We start from the raw sequence: 16700 nt of genomic DNA, 5'->3' as shown, positions 1-16700 counted from the left end.
GCCTGAGCGAGACCCCGTCTCTACCAAAAATAGAAATAAATTAATTGACCAACTAAAAATATATATACAAAAAATTAGCTGGGCATGGTGGCGCATGCCTGTAGTCCCAGCTACTCGGGAGGCTGAGGCAGTAGGATCGCTGAGCCCCGGAGATTGAGGTTGCTGTGAGCCAGGCTGACGCCACGGCACTCACTCTAGCCTGGGCAACAAAGTGAGACTCTGTCTCAAAAAAAAAAAAAAAAAGAAAAGAAAACAGGCACAGTGATAGAAGCCAGTCACAAAAGCCCACCTCTTATACAATTCCTTTCAGATGACAGTCCAGAATCAGGAAGTGACAGAGACAGGAAGCAGTGACACGATTGCTTAGGGCTGGAGGGAGGGAGGTTAGAGGACGTTATATGAGTTAATGGCTAAAGGCTTCTTTTCGAGGTGATAAAAAGGTTCTAGGATTAACCGTGGTGATGGCCGTACATACTAAAGCCACTGAATCATGCATTATAAATGAGTGAATTGTGCGTTAATATGGATATCTCAACAGGGCTACATAAAGAAATGGAGCCCTGGCCCCACACCCCGTGGGGCTCACGTCCTAACCGGAAGAAGAGCCCTGGAGAGGAAGTCACAGCGGTGCGCATCGTTGTGGGGGTGGCAGAGCAGAGGGCCATGGAGGACACTGAGGGCCCCACTGCAGTCATGGACTCCAGGAGCTCCCCGAGGAGCGGCAGACCAGCCTGAACCCTGAAGGCCAGTGGGCCCGTCAGGAAAGGCAGCTCGGGGGCTCCAGGCTGACGTGCCAGCAGCTGCGAGCCAGGCACACAGCCCGGCCCGGCCCACCGGGGTCTGCGGTTGCAGGGAGCAAGTCCATATCCGGGGAAGGAGGGAAGGGAACGACAGGGCTGACAGCCTCGTCAGGGCTGAGAGCCTCGTCCCACATGTAGCCTCCTCACTCTGGCCTGGCCCTAAGGGCAGCTCAGCTCCCTGCTGATTAATAGTCAGAGCTCTGGAAGCTGCAGGGACGCTCTGTCCCAAGTCAACAAAAACTGAGAGATTCCAAGGAGACCGCCCACCTCCATCCCACAGACTCTACCTGAGGCAGGAAACGCCCACTTCGGTATTTTGACTGAGGTCACAGTAAAGGAGGAAAGGGATGGCAGGATCCCCCTCCCTGCTGTGAGGTGGGCTCTGGGGCCTGGCAGGTCCCAGGGTGCCTGCTGAGCAGGGGAGGGCCCAGAGCCATCCATCCGCACTGCTCTTCCCAGTGGTGGGCACCCAGCTCAGTCCTGGGAGCGAGCAAGGCCAGGCACGTACCTGGAACAACATCCACCAAGGACTCCCCTCAGAGCCTGCAGCAGGGCCCCCATTCTCCCTTCCTCCCACCTGAGGAGATGACTCAAGGCAGATGGGACAAAAGTGCCTCCTGGTGGCAGCGGGGCCATCCTCATTCCATTCAACTCAGCAGGCGTCTCCAGAGCTTCTTCTCCGGGCCAGCCCTGGGCTGGGTGCTGAGGTACGGGAGGAACAGGCCCAGCCTCCTGCCCTGGGCGGGAGACAGAACTGCCTGCATGAAGCCAGAGCTTCACTGCATCTGACTTGGCCTGGAGAATCCAAATCCCAGCCCCTTCAGAGTAGCCCAGTGAGGACAGGAGGGGACACAGCCCCAAGAGGCATGGGAGGGTGGATGGAGCTGCTCTGTGTCTGTGTCTGTCTCCACAGAAGGCCCCCTACTTCCCGTCCTCTGCCTCCCGCCACTCTCAGGTGCTGACCCACAGCCTGTCTTCTCCCCAGGCGCCTCTGCCTCTGCCCCAGTGGCCCAGCCTCATGCCTGTCACATCTGTGGCCCAGGCCCACCCACTACTGCCACTCTCCAATTGGGACCATGCCAGAATTCCTTCTGGCAGGGGCTTGGGTGGGGGAAATGGCTTCGGAAATGGCACCATGAGCAGAGGAGGGGTAGCTTAGGGTCACTGCACCTGGTAGAAGGAAGAGGGCTGTCCCAGCCATCCCAGCCCTAAATGCAATGTCAGGTATACATTAGCACCCCAAAAAAGGCTGGTTGCAGCAAACTGAGCTAGACACTTATGAGGAGCAGCACTTTCACTCTGGACAGGTGGCAGCTATGTGGGCAATGAGGCATTTGGAATAAACCTGAAAAAAATCATCATTCCTATAAGGGCAGGGTGGAGGGAGACCAAACAAGAAGAGGGTGCTTTATCTCTCTGGGGAGGTGTTCAACTCCCTCTAACTGTTCATTAGTCTGAGGTCCTGGCAAGGGTGGGTGCAGCACCCCCCAGCTGGCCCCGCCTTGGGGGACTCCTGAGCTTCCTTTCCCAGGGGCAGGTCTCAGCAGGAGAACCTCCCTAGCCTCTCACCAGCACGAACTCGTCCCTGGGCGAAACGGAAGCTCTCTGAAGCGTCCCCATCACGCCCACCCCACAGATAGCATCGATGAGCCAGCAGACAGTGTGCAGTAACCCAGCAGAGGGGCTGTGGCCTGGCTAGGCCAGCAGATTTCCGGGATTACGTTCAGGCTGGCTGACAACAGCAACAAAACTGTCGCAGCAGCAAAACCTCCAGCCCAGAGCTGCCAGGGCAACTCCTACCCCCTCTCCACCTGCCACCCCCTAGAATGCCTGAGAGTTGTGTTATACATCATCTGGCGAAACAGGGCCTCTGACCTATAAACTGCTGATGGCAACAGCTCATCCCAGAGCAGGGATTATACTTGACTGGTCCCAATTAGCCCCACCCCAGCCAGCCTGGTCAGGGTTGAAGGAAGCTGTGACATGGGACAGTCCAGGAATGGCTAATGGTGTCTGAATGCCTCAGCCCTGGAGCAGGAAGCAGGCGGGTGCTGGATAGGAAGAGGGAGGACTGCTCAGAAGTGAAGGGAGGATTGTGCAAAAGCCAGAGGAAGGGGGTGGTGGGGAGGGAGGAAAGAGCAGGGAGAGAAGTGGGCAGCAGTGACAGCTGCAGGCACTATGCAGCACACATCCCAGACGTGTCATGTCCAATGCCCATGCCACCATGAAGCAGCTGTGCCTCCACACCACACACCAGGAAGCTGAGGCTTAGACAGGTTACAATCTCCCCAAGGCCCTTGGCACACATGGGGGTGATTACTGACGTGGTTTTGAGTGACTGGTGCCTGGCGATGATAAAGAGTAGGCCAACTTCTGGATGAAAGTGTCATTGCTTTTAAGTTCCCTGTAGATAAGTGCTCCTCATTGCCTGCACCTGGAGCAGACCTTGGTACATCACTGCCCAAGATCGCACTGCTGGTTGGTGGCAAAACTGAGTCCATCTGGCTCCAAGATCAGGATCAAGTCTTCTGCCCTCACTGGTGCTATCTAGGCCATCCTTCCTGCTCCCTGCTCCCTCGCTTTTCACCTCCATGGGGCATCCTCCGGTCCCCTTCCCTACCTCCTGGAACCCATTGCCTGGCTCAGAGGACTGGAATGTGCTTCCCTTCTAGCAGCCTGACCCAGACCACAGAGGCCAGAGCTGCAGGGCAGACTGGACTGCTTCTCCTGGGAGCTCTCTGGTCTCTGCACCACCGTCCTCCTCAGTGCCATTCCTGTCCATGTGGGAGCCCAGAGTCTCCTTTCCCTGAAATATCTGCAAAACCAAATGCCCAAATTCCTCTTCTTTATACTCACTCTCCTTTCTCCCCTTTTTCCTCTTGCTTTTAATCTTTGCAGTGTATCCATTCACATAATGAAACTCTACGGCATGCTCACCATGTGCCACATTCTCCTAAGCCCTGGGGACCCAAAGGAGAACAAAACACACAGCAGTGCCTGCTTCCTGCAGCTTAGGCCCCAGCCAGGGCAGCTAGACTACAACAGGCAAGTCCACACAGGAGAGAACCTTGGATGATGGTACGTGCTCAGGAGAGAGAGGAGCATGGCAGGGGAACAGGGAGGACTTGGGGTGGGAGCCTTCAACAGGGAGTGAGAAGGTGATGTATACACAAAGCCCTGGAAGAGTTGAGGAACTTGGCCACACAGAGTAGGCACTCAATAATTGCTGAATCAGTGAATGAATAAATGAACAAATAATGAATGAATATCCTTCAAGTGTCTCAAATCAGGATGTATCTGTCCACAGAGATGTAATAAACTGTCTTGGCCACATAGCTGCGGCCAAGATGGGAAAAAAGTTCCCATCAGACGAAACAGCGAGGGGATAAGTGTCTGAGGCAGGAGTCTCCCTGCCTGTTTCGTGGACAGCTCTGAGGCCCAGACAGCTGGAGAGGAACGGGCAGCAGGACGGTGGAGGGAATGAGGTCAGGGACGGGAGGTGCCCTGTGTAGCGTCTTGCGGGGCAGGGACTCCAAGTAACTGGGAAACCGTGGAAGGTTTTGACCATGGAAATGACATGATCTAACATGGTTTTAAAGGATCACCCTGACTATGGAGCTCACAAAAGTTTAAAGGGATAAGGGAGGAAGCTGGAAGACCAGTGGGGAGGACAGTTGAGCAGATGTTGTGACAAGTGATAGGCTCGGGCCAGCAAGGGAGCAGTGGGGCGGGGAGAAGAGATAGCAGTCTGGGCATGTCATGAAGGGAAGATGGGCCGGTGGATTAGATGTGGGATGTGGATAAAAAAACAGAAGACACAAGGAAGATCCCAAGAATTTTGGCCAGAGCTACTGCAGGGATAGTGAAGTTGGCATTTGGAACATATTTAGTAGCAACAATTAGGAGAACAGTTAGGGATATAAAGTCACACCTCTGTATCTGTAGGTCCTGCATCTGTGGATTCAACCAACCATAGATGGAAAATATTCTTTAAAAACTGTCTGTACTGAACACACGCATACCTTTTTTCTTGTCATTATTCCCTAAACAATATAGTATTATAACTATATATATAGCATTGACATTGCATTAGGTATTACAAGTGATCTAGAGATGATTTAAAGTTTACAGGAGGAAGTGCATAGGTTATATGCAAATACCATGCCATTTTATGTCAGGGACTTGAGCATCAGTGGATTTAGGTATCCACAGGGGGTCCTGGAACCAATCCCCCTCAGATACCAAGGGACAACTGTATTAAGTTTGAGATGCATAGCTGATATCCAAATACAGATAGTGGTTAAAATATACAATATTACAGGGGTGGAGTCTGGGGCAAAGAAGTTCCTTGGAGTCATTAGTGATAGATAGTATTTAAAGTCATGAGTCCGTATGATATCACCAAGGGAATGAGTCTGAAGATGAGAATGGATGCCAAGGTTGGGCCCAGGGACAGCGCTGTGTCTAGAGGTTGGGGATATGAGGAGGAACTAGCTAAGAAGAATGAAAAAGAATGGCAAGAACTCAGAAGAGTGTAGTGTCTGGAAAGCAAAGAAAAAAGTGTTTTAAGAGAAAAGGCATGGCAACTATGTCACATACGGCTGGTAAGTCAAGTACAATGAGGGCTGAGAAGACCACTGACGTTAACATGGAGCTGCCAGTGATCTTGACAAGAAATATTCTCTTGTTATTATTCTTTTGCTTCTTTCCCCCCTCAGACACACAGCTGATGGCTGGAAATAGAAATTTGTGCACACCTGAGCTGGGTACTTCTGGTCACAAGCACACATCCCCTTCCAAGTAGAATCCAAGCATCCAGTCAAACAGAGGCCACATGCCCAGGCCTCACATCATGTCACAAAAGTGTTGACTGGTGCATTTATTTTAAGATAAATCTTCCCCCACTGCCATGAGGTTAGAGGCTATCTTTTCTACCTCTGTACCCTCAACACCAAGTACACGCTTGGTGCAGAGTACGCACTCAATAATTGTTGAATCAGTGAATGAATAAATGAACAAATAATGAATGAATATCCTTTGAGTGTCTCAAATCAGAGATGTGTCTATCTACAGAGATGTAATAAACTGTCTTACAAACTCCATACCATTACTCACTTGGAGCTGTGCAGACCCCATCTCTCTGTTGCACACACCCGCCGCTCTTTAGGGGATGAGATCTTTGTAGACAGATGCAGCCCTTGTGAGCCTCCTGCTAGCACTGTTACCACCCTAACTTTCTGGTGGTTAGCCACACTTGCAGTGAAAAAGACTATTGCATTTATGACCAAAGCAAATTAATGTCCCCATATTGTCAATTGTGGCACACTTATGGGGGGAAAATAGGACTATAATGTTTATATATTTATGTGTTTTTAATGTTTAGTGTTTGATGTTACAGCCCTCATCCTGATGAGACTAGGTGTGTCTGAGTTAGCCCGTTGTTAAGGAGGTTACAGGCATGAAGAGTTTCTGCTAACTACCCAAGCTCATAAATGCCTGTAAATGGCTTTTTCTTATTTTTATGAGGCCAAGCCTCAGATCGCCACACACATAAAAGGGGTGAGAAGGATCCACTGGCCTCAGAGGGACTCCCTGCTCCAGCTTCTCACTCTACACTCGCTCCTTTGCTCCCACCAAGGAAGCCACCATGTCTTGCCGCTCCTACCGCGTCACCTCTGGTCACCGGGTGGGCAACTTCAGCTCTTGTTCAGCCATAACACCCCAGAACCCGAACCACTTCCGGGCCAGCTCTGTCTCCTGCAGGAGTGGGCTCAGCTTCTGTGGTCTTGGCGGCTTTGGTGGCTTTGGTAGTCGGAGCGTCACCAACTTTGGATCACATCCACCCCGGATAGCAGCTGTAGGCCCTCGTCCCATCCGCTGTGGAGTTGGCTTTGGTGCTGGCAGTGGGATGGCCCTGGGCTTTGGTGGTGGCAGTGGTGTTGGTCTGGGCTTTGGGGCTGGCAGTAGTGTTGGTCTGGGGTGCAGAGCTGGCAGCGGCCTTGGTTATGGCTTCGGCGGCCCTGGCTTCGGCTACAGACTCGGAGGAGTTGGAGTCCCCACAGCTCCATCTATCACAGCTGTGACCGTCAACCAGAGCCTGCTGACGCCCCTCAACCTCGAGATTGATCCCAATGCCCAAAGGGTGAAGAAGGATGAGAAGGAGCAAATCAAGACCCTCAACAACAAGTTTGCCTCTTTCATTGACAAGGTACCTATGGTAGCTGAATCTCTGGGTCTAGGATGATGAAAGCTAAATGTATTGGGGCGATCTCTTTCTTAAAAAGAACCAGCCCAGCTCTGGGGCATTGACCTTGACCCCAGGTCCTTCAGGTGCCTACCAATGGCATTACGGCATGATTTCTGGGTTGATTTGCTGCAGAGCAAGGACAATCCAGAGGAAATGCTGCAAGGTGGGCTAGCGTGAGGCAGTGGCTGTGTCTTCCGGAGGGAAGAGGGCCGTCCAGCCAAGTCCCGGAGGCCGACCTTCGGGACACTTGCGAGTAGCTCCCCAAAAGGGTGGAACGTCAGGATTTTAGCCAGGTGTTGAATGGTATATATCTCAAAGGTTTTATCTTTTGACATCCATATGCTCTTTACGAGGTTTTCATAGTTTCTTTTTTTTTTTTTTTTTTTTTTTTTGAGACAGAGTCTCACTTTTGTTGCCCAGGCTAGAGTGAGTGCCGTGGCGTAAACCTAGCTCACAGCAACCTCAAACTCCTGGGCTCAAGCGATCCTCCTGCCTCAGCCTCCCAAGTAGCTGGGACTACAGGCATGCACCACCATGCCCGGCTAATTTTTTGTATATATACTTTTAGTTGGTCAATTAATTTCTTTCTATTTTTTTAGTAGAGACGGGGTCTCGCTCAGGCTGGTTTCGAACTCCCGACCTCGAGCAATCCACCCGCCTCGGCCTCCCAGAGTGCTAGGATTACAGGCGTGAGCCACCGCGTCCGGCGGTTTTCATAGTTTCTGAGGTCCTCGTATGCTAGGCTTAGAAAAATGGAGGGTGGAGTTGAGTAATCATTTTATACAAAAAACAAAGAATTCATGTCCCCACATAGAGTTTCAAGATTCTGCCACGTTGGCTAGATTGAGGGAAATAGTAAGGAATGGCCACTAGTAGTCATTGGTCTTCAGGCTGAGGCAGGGAACCAGTGACGTGGATCAGCTGACAAACCACCAACCCTGTCCACAGGGAGATGGAATGCTCCAAGTGGGTCTGAGAATGGAGCATAACCTCTGTAAGCTTCAGTTTCTTCTTCTCTGAATGAGGGGCTGGAGCAAATGATCTTTAAGTTCTCTTCCAGCTCTATACATCTCAGCCAATGGGATACCTGAGATGTTGGTGTTACCGTCCGAGAATTCCCCTTCCTAGCACCATAATCTCACCCCGAATATACTTTGCTCCTTATTCTCTGCCAGTGCTCAGATACTGGCAAACCCCAGCTTAAGTAGAATCAACCTTTCCAACTTCCTGCTGAACTGGCTTATGCCTTTCTTAGCGGGCAGACAGGAAAATGATACTAAAGTGCTGTGATTCAAAAGCCTCTATTTGTAGCTAAGCCTGGCTGAGCATGGGGAGAGGGTCACAGACCTGCCCTTCCAGCTTCTGCTGAGTTAGAGGTCCAGCAGAAGTCAGCAGAGGAGAAAACATTGTCAACACATGGTTGAGTCCTCTCCAGCCATCTGAGGAACTGTTGAGGTGTGGATGCCCCCATCACGCCCTTCAAATGCCATTTCTTTGCCCCTGTGGACTTAGGTGCGGTTCCTGGAACAGCAAAATAAGCTTTTAGAGACCAAGTGGAGCTTCCTCCAAGAGCAGAAATGTGTCAGGAGCAACCTGGAGCCCCTCTTTGAGAACTTCATCACCAACCTGCGGAGGCAGCTGGAGGCCCTGCTCAGTAACCAGGCCCGGCTCCAGGCTGAGAGCTGCCACATGCAGGATGTCCTTGAGGGCTTCAAGAAGAAGTGAGTGACATCTGGACTGTGCATCCCAAGGACAGGCATGGGCTGGCCCCCAAATCAGTAGCCCAGCTCAGATGAGAGCAGCTGAAGGGTCAGGGTTGAGTGTTGGCTACCATACCCCACCTGGGGACAGAGGTGGGGGCAGTGATATGTGACGGGGAGAAGGAGACCCTCCTGAGGGAAAAGGAGCACTCTGGTTCTGAAAACAGCACCCACATTCAGCACTGAGTTGGGTCCTACTGCCTCTATGGTCAAGGGCAACGACCCTAAGTTGCTTCTATTAGAGGAGCATAGCAATGGCCCTGATTTTCAGACCCTAAATCCAAGTTGAGAAAGTAAAAGGGATCTGGAGAAACAGAGGGGTACTGACTCATCAAAAGTCCTAAAGATGGTGCAGAGAAGATGATGGTGTGTGGGTAGCAGCAGGGAGCTGTTAACCTGGATGAACCGAGAGGTCTTAAAAGGGTCACTGGGGAATAGGCGTAATCGGCTCTTTGTTCAGAGTGAGAACTCACCGTCTTCATCTCTATCATGCCAGGTATGAAGAGGAGGTGGGCTTCCGGGCCAATGCTGAGAATGAGTTTGTGGCTCTGAAGAAGGTAAGAGAGAGCCACAGACCACTCGAACTTTGCTCCAGACAGGTAAACATTCTCAAGGCCCCCGGGAGACTAGCCAGGCAGCCCTGCGGAGTCTGCAACAACGCACACAGTGACAGTGGAACCCCTGAGATCACACCAGCTTCCCTGTAATGTTCTTATTTGGTCTCAGATTATTTAGGATTGGGTCACATGAGAGCAGAGGTCTGAAAGGATGACCTAAGTGTCCTGGATTAGCTAGATTTTCCTTGCCTCCAAATAAGCATCACAAAATGTCCAATGGCCACTGGAAAAGTTTTCACACGGTAGTAGGGAGAAGGGCAATAGTCAGCGTCACTCTCTCAGGGACTTCACCACCTGTGAGAGGCCTGGGGACTTCCCCAATCTTCCCACCCATCTCCAGACCCTGTCTAGGTGGGAAGGCCAAACAGCACACAGGTAATGAGTAGGCCAAACAGCACACAGGTAATCCTTCTCTCTTTCGTGCAGGATGTGGACACAGCTTTCTTGAATAAGTCTGACCTAGAGGCCAACGTGGATACCCTAACTCAGGAAATTGACTTCCTAAAAGCCCTGTACATGGAGGTGAGGACTCTTCTTTTCTAAGGTGTCCAAGGAGATCAGTGCTTGGCCTGGACTCCCTGAGTGCAGAATCGGGCTCGCACATCCTCAAACACGGGTATCACACATCTTTCCTCCCATGCTCTGCATGCTCATGTACTGGCAGACGGATGAGGTACATTGAGCAGCCTGCCTCAGATCCATGAATAAACTCCTTGGATCTGTGATCCACCTCCTTATTGACCAATCTAAAGACTTAGGGCTGCAAAGGTCACTTCCTATCTACTGACTAGAGGACTCTGGAAAGTTGATTTGCTAGCAGAGGTAACAAAAAATGTGTTTGACCTAATTAGCCAACCCTGCAAGCTAGCTTTTGCTTTCCAAACAATCTGTCTGGTCTGGCATAGACCCAGCCAGAGCTGCACTTGTAGCTGTGAGTGGAAAGGCTGAGGAAAGCTCCCTCTGCAGCCCTCACCTGTGGGCCAGTTCCAAGCCCCCTGGTTCTATTAAGGACTTGGGATGTAGGGATTCCTAGGCCGCCATGCTCTAAAATATTGCCAGCTCTCGATGGGCTGTGGCCACAGCCACTTTGTGGATCATGCAAAGAAAAGTTTATGCCCCAGTCTGGGCCCACACCCCACCATTAAGCTCCTAGGCCCCCATGGTTTTGATACTCCCCTAAGCAAGATAGCGTGTTAAAGGGCTGTCTCCAAGTATATAACAAGAGCTCTAAAGTCAGACTCAAATTGTTCTCAGACATTTCTTTTCCTTTGCCTTCGGTTTGGATGGTCTTGCTTTGCTCTGAACCAATGAGCGATGAACTTTGCCCCTGACACCACTTCCTGGGGACCCAGTGGCAGAGTCCTGGCCGCCGAATGGGATCTGAGCCCATTTGTCTTGCTGATCCTCCAACACAGGAAATCCAGCTGCTGCAGTCGCACATCTCAGAGACATCGGTCATCGTGAAGATGGACAACAGCCGGGACCTGAACCTTGACGGGATCATCGCTGAAGTCAAGGCCCAGTATGAGGAGGTGGCCAGGCGCAGCCGGGCTGACGCTGAGGCCTGGTACCAGACCAAGGTGGGTGGGCGGCTAGCGAAGGGGTGTGGGCGGCTCTGGGGGTAAGACTCACATACAACGCAGAGGGCCAGTGGAGGTCTGAGGCCCTGACGCAGTGGGAGCTGGGGTCTTGCCCTGGCCTTTGGACCCTCAAAATACCCTCCTCTCCCACCAGTATGAAGAGATGCGAGTGACAGCTGGCCAGCACTGTGACAACCTGCGCAACACACGCAACGAGATCAATGAACTGACCCGCGTGATCCAGAGGCTGAAGGCAGAGATCGAGCACGCCAAGGCTCAGGTGGGCAAAGGAAGTGAAAGGAAGCCCCAGAGGAAGGAGAGGCAGGGGCCCAAGCCACAAGTCTGATGAGGTGAGGGAGACCACCAAGACTCAGAAACAGAGGAATGGGGAAATTAGGCCAGGAAGGCTTCCTGGGGGAGGAAGATATGGAAAGGAGAGAGAGCAAGCTTCCCATATAGAAGAAAAGGCTGGGGCAGACCCAGAGGGGCAGGAGAGGCAGAAAGAGTAAGTTTACTCTCTGGACCCCATGGGTCTGGCACAGCAGAAATCAGACAGGATAAAGTCAGTGGGATGGAAACTCAAGTAAAGCAACCCTCCACCCCCTGGTGACATCAACTACAGGACCACCAGTCCCCAGGAAAGCATCCATGGGGTCGGTCCCTGGCGTGGCACCAGGCTATGCTCCCACCAAGGGAAGCAGTGTTTCTAATCCCACCTGGGGATCCCGTGTCCCTGCCAAAGCCCACCTGCAAATTGCCCTCCCTGCAGCGTGCCAAGCTGGAGGCCGCGGTGGCCGAGGCTGAGCAGCAGGGCGAGGCAGCCCTCAACGACGCCAAATGCAAGTTGGCTGAGCTGGAGGCCGCCCTGCAGCAGGCCAAGCAGGACATGGCGCGGCAGCTGCGCGAGTACCAGGAGCTGATGAACGCCAAGCTGGGCCTGGACATTGAGATCGCCACCTACAGGCGCCTGCTGGAGGGCGAAGAGCACAGGTGAGCACTCTCAGGGCCACAGGGGGCGTGCAGTCAGACTTGGCATCTGGAAAGACTAAGTAAGGGGAGGGGACCAGGTGAAGAATTGCGGCAATGAGCCATTTCTAGGGGTGACAATACATTTTCTGCAAACAGTACTTGGGTTGCCCTTGTCAGGAGATTAGAAGAAGGCCCTAGATCTGTGCTTCTCAAATGCAAGTTTATAGACAAACTCCACCAGAATCACTGGGAGCTTTGCTTGGCTGGTTAGTTTGCTAAAACTAATAATAATACATTTCCTCAAATATTTTAATTTAATAGTTTTTGGGTAGGGTTTAGGAATATGGAGTTTTTCAAAGCTCCCCAGATGTGTGTAAGCCAGGAGTGAGAACCACTGCTCCACTGGTCCACTCCGACAAGAAAGCCTTTTTTACAGCAAGTAGGTTTTCAGGGAACAATAGCACGTGTAAAGCAACTTGTTTCTTTCCCTTTGCAGGATCTGCGAAGGTGTCGGACCAGTGAACATATGTAAGAAACTTAAGTCTTCTTCACACATTTCTCTCTCCTTCAAACTTCCTTTAAAATCAGGCCTGCCGAGGGGTCAGGAGCCCTCTGAGATTGCTGGTCTGGCCATGGCAGTCAGGGCAGCTGGGCCATCTGGCCCCTGGACTGGGAGCACCTCCCCAGCTGAGGTTGAGACTCCCCCACCAGACCCTGCCTTCCCCAGACGGAAGCATTCACAGAGGCTTGCAGGGTCTATGAGGTGGGAGAAGGTTCCGGAAAAGAGTCAGCCTTTGTGCTTTGAGTGGCCTTGACCTTTGAAGGAACTGTCTTGGGGACTTAGAAGGAATAGAAAGGCCTCTGCCAGGAAGGACTCTCTCCCACCAGTGCAGGGACTGCAGCAAGACTACACAGAGGCATCCCTGCTGCTGCCAGACGGTCAAAGTACTGACTGTGCCCAATGCACGTGGGGTGGGGGCACAAGCAAGGCAAGCCAGCTCTCTAGAATTATGACCCAGAGAGGAGGAGTCCTAGCCACTGTCGACCTAACCTGGAAGGATCCCTGGGGGAGGAGCAGGCATTGGCATACCCGCTTTGCCCACTCAGAGAAAATAAGTGATCTACCAGAACTCACAAAGCTAGCCAGAACTCAAACCCAGGTTTCTCATTCCAAAAAACATGAGTGTATCTCTGCGTGGTGGAACTCAGTGCTAAACTGGCTGGGTCTGACAGTCAGAGCTACAGGGACCACAGGGGCTGGGGGTAGGGGACAGCAAGCCATGGCTTTCTGCAGGAGGTCAAGTCTAAGGGGAGATGGCAGATGGCAGGAAAGATCCTGGTAAGAGGAGATAAGAGTGTACCCCTCTGCCAACGGGGCTGGTCTAGGCAAGGCGTGGTCAGATTTGAGCCCTGGGGCATGGTGGTGTGCCCAGTGGAGAGCTACAGAGCAGAGCCACCAGGAGTTCAGGGGAGAACTGAGAAGGGACTAGTGTTGGAGGGGTTTCTCATGCACCAGGCTAGGAGAAATGTGGGGACTGCAAGGGACATAATATAATTGGAAGAGAAGAGCCCCATGGCTTTATGGAGGCTCCTGCTCCAGCTGTGTGGAGAATGTGGCTCACTGCTCACCTCACACAACCCAACCCGACGTTGGCCACACATAAATGACAGTCAACCTATGGATATATGCAAACATCTGGGGAATTGGCTGAATCCTTCCATTTCAATTTGGATGTTTGATTTTAGTGTAGCCAGTCTTTGAGCCACTCAGACGAGAGAAGGGAAAAGTGGATATTGACTGCGTAGGCAATAGGGACCACTTCCCCAGGTGCCACAAGCTCTGCCTCCCACCCGCGTGGCCTTTCCCAGCCGCCAGACCCTCCAGGTGCAGCCCAGTGGGAGCACGGAGGCCTGGGTCCCCACGGCAGCTCCCTGACGCTTTCCTTCTCCTCTCCCTGCAGCCGTGAGCAGCTCCCGGGGCGGCGTGATCTGCGGGCCTGAGCCCTTGGTCGCCGGCCCCGCCCTGTCCCGTAGCGGGGTCACCTTCTCCAGCAGCAGCAGCATCCGTGCCACTGGTGGGGTCCTGACTTCCTGCAGCTCGAGCCTGGGCGGGGACGTGCTGAGCGGGGGTGCCAGGGGCAGCTCGGTGCTGGCGGGCGAGGCCTGCACCCCTTGCGCCCCCAGCGTCCCCTGCCCCCTGCCCACCCCGGGCGGCTTCAGTAGCTGCAGCGGTGGCCGCAGTGGACGCAGCAGCCGCAGCTCCAGCGTCCGCTTCGCTTCCACCACCACGTCCTGCAGGACCAAGTACTGAGAGCCGAGCTCCACACCGCCACCACCGCCACCACCCTCCGCGGCACTCTGGGCCTGGGGGGCCTCCAGCTCCCCTCCTCCAGGAAGCCTGCCTCTGGCTCTTCCCCGGGCTGCTCTGCCTGACCCCAGGTCCTCTTGCAGGATTTTTTTCACCGTGTAGACCCTCCATCCGCAGTCCCAGCCAGGCTAACTTCTCCCTGCATCCCAATTTCATTCCTTTGGATCACCCCTGACTGTCCAGCAACAGCTTGAAAAATACAGATTCAATGCAACTACAAAAATCGGTGGGCCTGGGGAGAAAAGGAACAGTTCGAAGCCAAAAAGAATGTGTTTGGGCACCATCACCACGAATGGCTTTGGCTCAGTTTGGAGAATGGGAAGTTAAACTGTCTACACTGTAGGCGTCCTTAGCCCGCCATCCTTGGCTTCCTTCCTCTTCCTTTCCCTGGCAGGAGAAGGTTCTTTCTTTCTCTTCCTGACTCAGGGGATCCACAGTCTTTGGTGGCCCAGGGATCCCTCAGTCCCTAGAGATGGTTCTTCTCCCAGTGGCATATGCCCTGGCTGTTTCTCTTCCTGGCTTATTGGCTTAACTCTGGCATGTGAGCCCACATGAGGTGCAGGTTTAGTGGTGGCTCTGCAATACTCCCTGTGCCCCTGCCCTGCTGGTGGTGTGAGGTCCAGCCTGTCTGCAGCAGGGTGTGTGTCTGCAAGCCCCAAGGAGGCCTGGGGCTGGGGTGGGGTGGGTGTCTGTTTGTACCGCTCTTTGTGTTCTTGGGTTTCCAATAAACTTGCCAAGCAAACTTCACAAGGACTCTGGCCTGTCCTTCTGGATCACACAGGGGGAGTGTGGGGGAGTTCACCTCCTAGATTGCTCCAACTCACCCCCTCATGAGCCCACCCTACTGAGGACTTGCCAAGGGCACGGGCTAGTGTCCTGGGCACAGGCAAGGCACTGAGGAAAGAAGGCCCAGGCCCTTCCCTGGAGGGGCTCACAGTTCTGCAAGGCAAAGGCTCAGAAAACAAGTGCCAAGCAGCCCATTTCTCTCTAGGAATCACCTTACACTTCAGAGGTGCCCTCCTCCTGACCAAGATGACCCCTTCTACCTGTTCCCCAGCTCCCACCCCATCTCCAGGTCCTCTGGGATCTTTGCAGGAACCTTCTGGTCTTTCTGTCCCTACTCTTGTCTCCGTCCAACTTATCATCATGGTGTTCCTGTAGAGGTCTTTCTCATATAGAAAACTGATCATGACTCTCCCCTGCTTATAGCCCTCAGTGGCTCCCCATTGCCTTCCAAAAATAGTCCAAGCTCCTTAACGTAGCCTACAAGCCCTGTGTGATCTGCCCATGCACTTTCACCCTCTGCCATCCCCTCACCCCACTTCCCGCCTGTCATCTTTTATTTATTTATTCAACAAATATATGATAAGCACCCACCACATACAAGGCATGATGCTGGGAAAATAGTAGTGAACAAGAGTCAGTCCTTGCCCTTGTAGAGCTTACAGTCTAGTCTGACAACTGGACAGGTGCACAAGCTATTGCGACTCGATACGCTAAGAGTAGAACCAATACTATGACACACAGAGGAGAGGCATCAGACTTGGGGGATCATTAAAAGCTTCCTGAAGGATGTGATGTCCCAGGAGAGACACAAAATTCTTAGCTCTCCCTTGAACTTCATATGCATGAAAGACCCAAAGCAGCATATCAAAGGCATTGAGAACTGAAGTAAGATTTAAACCACTTCCCATGTTCCAGACAAATCCCTAAAGGGTACCAACACAGGACAGATGCAAAGCAGCATACCAAAGGCTTGGAAACTTGAACTGAGTTTGAAATCACTGCCCTCAGAAGGAGAGGCAGAACTTCAAGTCTGAACCTAACTAGGTTGATTCTCTACTAAAGCAAAACAAAACAAAAGTGAAAATTCTCCAGAGGACCCAGAATCTACACATAATAATATTCAAAATATCCAGAATATATTCTAAAGTTAAAGCTAAAGACATCAGAAAAACGTGACCAATTCTTAAGGGGAAAGAAAATTGACAGATGCCAATTCCAAGATGATATGGATATTGACTTTAAAGCACTATTATAACTATATTCTGTGAGATAAAGGCAAACACACTTAAAATAAACAAGGTAGAAGTTCTCAGCAGAAAATAGAAACTATAAGAAATAAAACCAAATGGAAATTTTAGAGCTGAAAGACACAATATTTGAAATGAAAAAAAAAAAAAAATCATTGATGGGCCCCACAACAAAAAGGAGTAGACAAAGGAAAGAGTCCACAGCTAGATTGATGGAAATTATACAATCTGAAGGATAAAGAGAAAAGAAGATTGGAAAAAAATATTTGTTAAACTAGAGAAAAATGACATATAGGGGAATAACAATTCAAATTACCATAGTTTCT

At 51.9% G+C, this 16700-nt stretch overlaps 1 protein-coding gene across 1 annotated transcript; it reads left to right on the top strand.

The window, feature by feature from the left end:
* Positions 1–6381: 6381 nt before the first annotated feature.
* Positions 6382–14284, top strand: KRT84 (keratin 84). Its single transcript, XM_012764954.2, has 9 exons — positions 6382–7008; positions 8560–8768; positions 9304–9364; positions 9851–9946; positions 10840–11004; positions 11159–11284; positions 11774–11994; positions 12470–12501; positions 13935–14284. The coding sequence occupies exons 1-9, from the start codon at positions 6448–6450 to the stop codon at positions 14282–14284; spliced, it is 1821 nt and encodes a 606-aa protein (XP_012620408.2). The 5' UTR covers positions 6382–6447.
* Positions 14285–16700: the final 2416 nt, after the last annotated feature.

The sequence above is a fragment of the Microcebus murinus genome, chromosome 10, assembly GCF_040939455.1.
Source record: "Microcebus murinus isolate Inina chromosome 10, M.murinus_Inina_mat1.0, whole genome shotgun sequence".
NCBI classification, from domain to species: domain Eukaryota; kingdom Metazoa; phylum Chordata; class Mammalia; order Primates; family Cheirogaleidae; genus Microcebus; species Microcebus murinus.
Note: the sequence above shows the minus strand (reverse complement) of the source record. Positions and strands in the feature narration are given on the sequence as shown.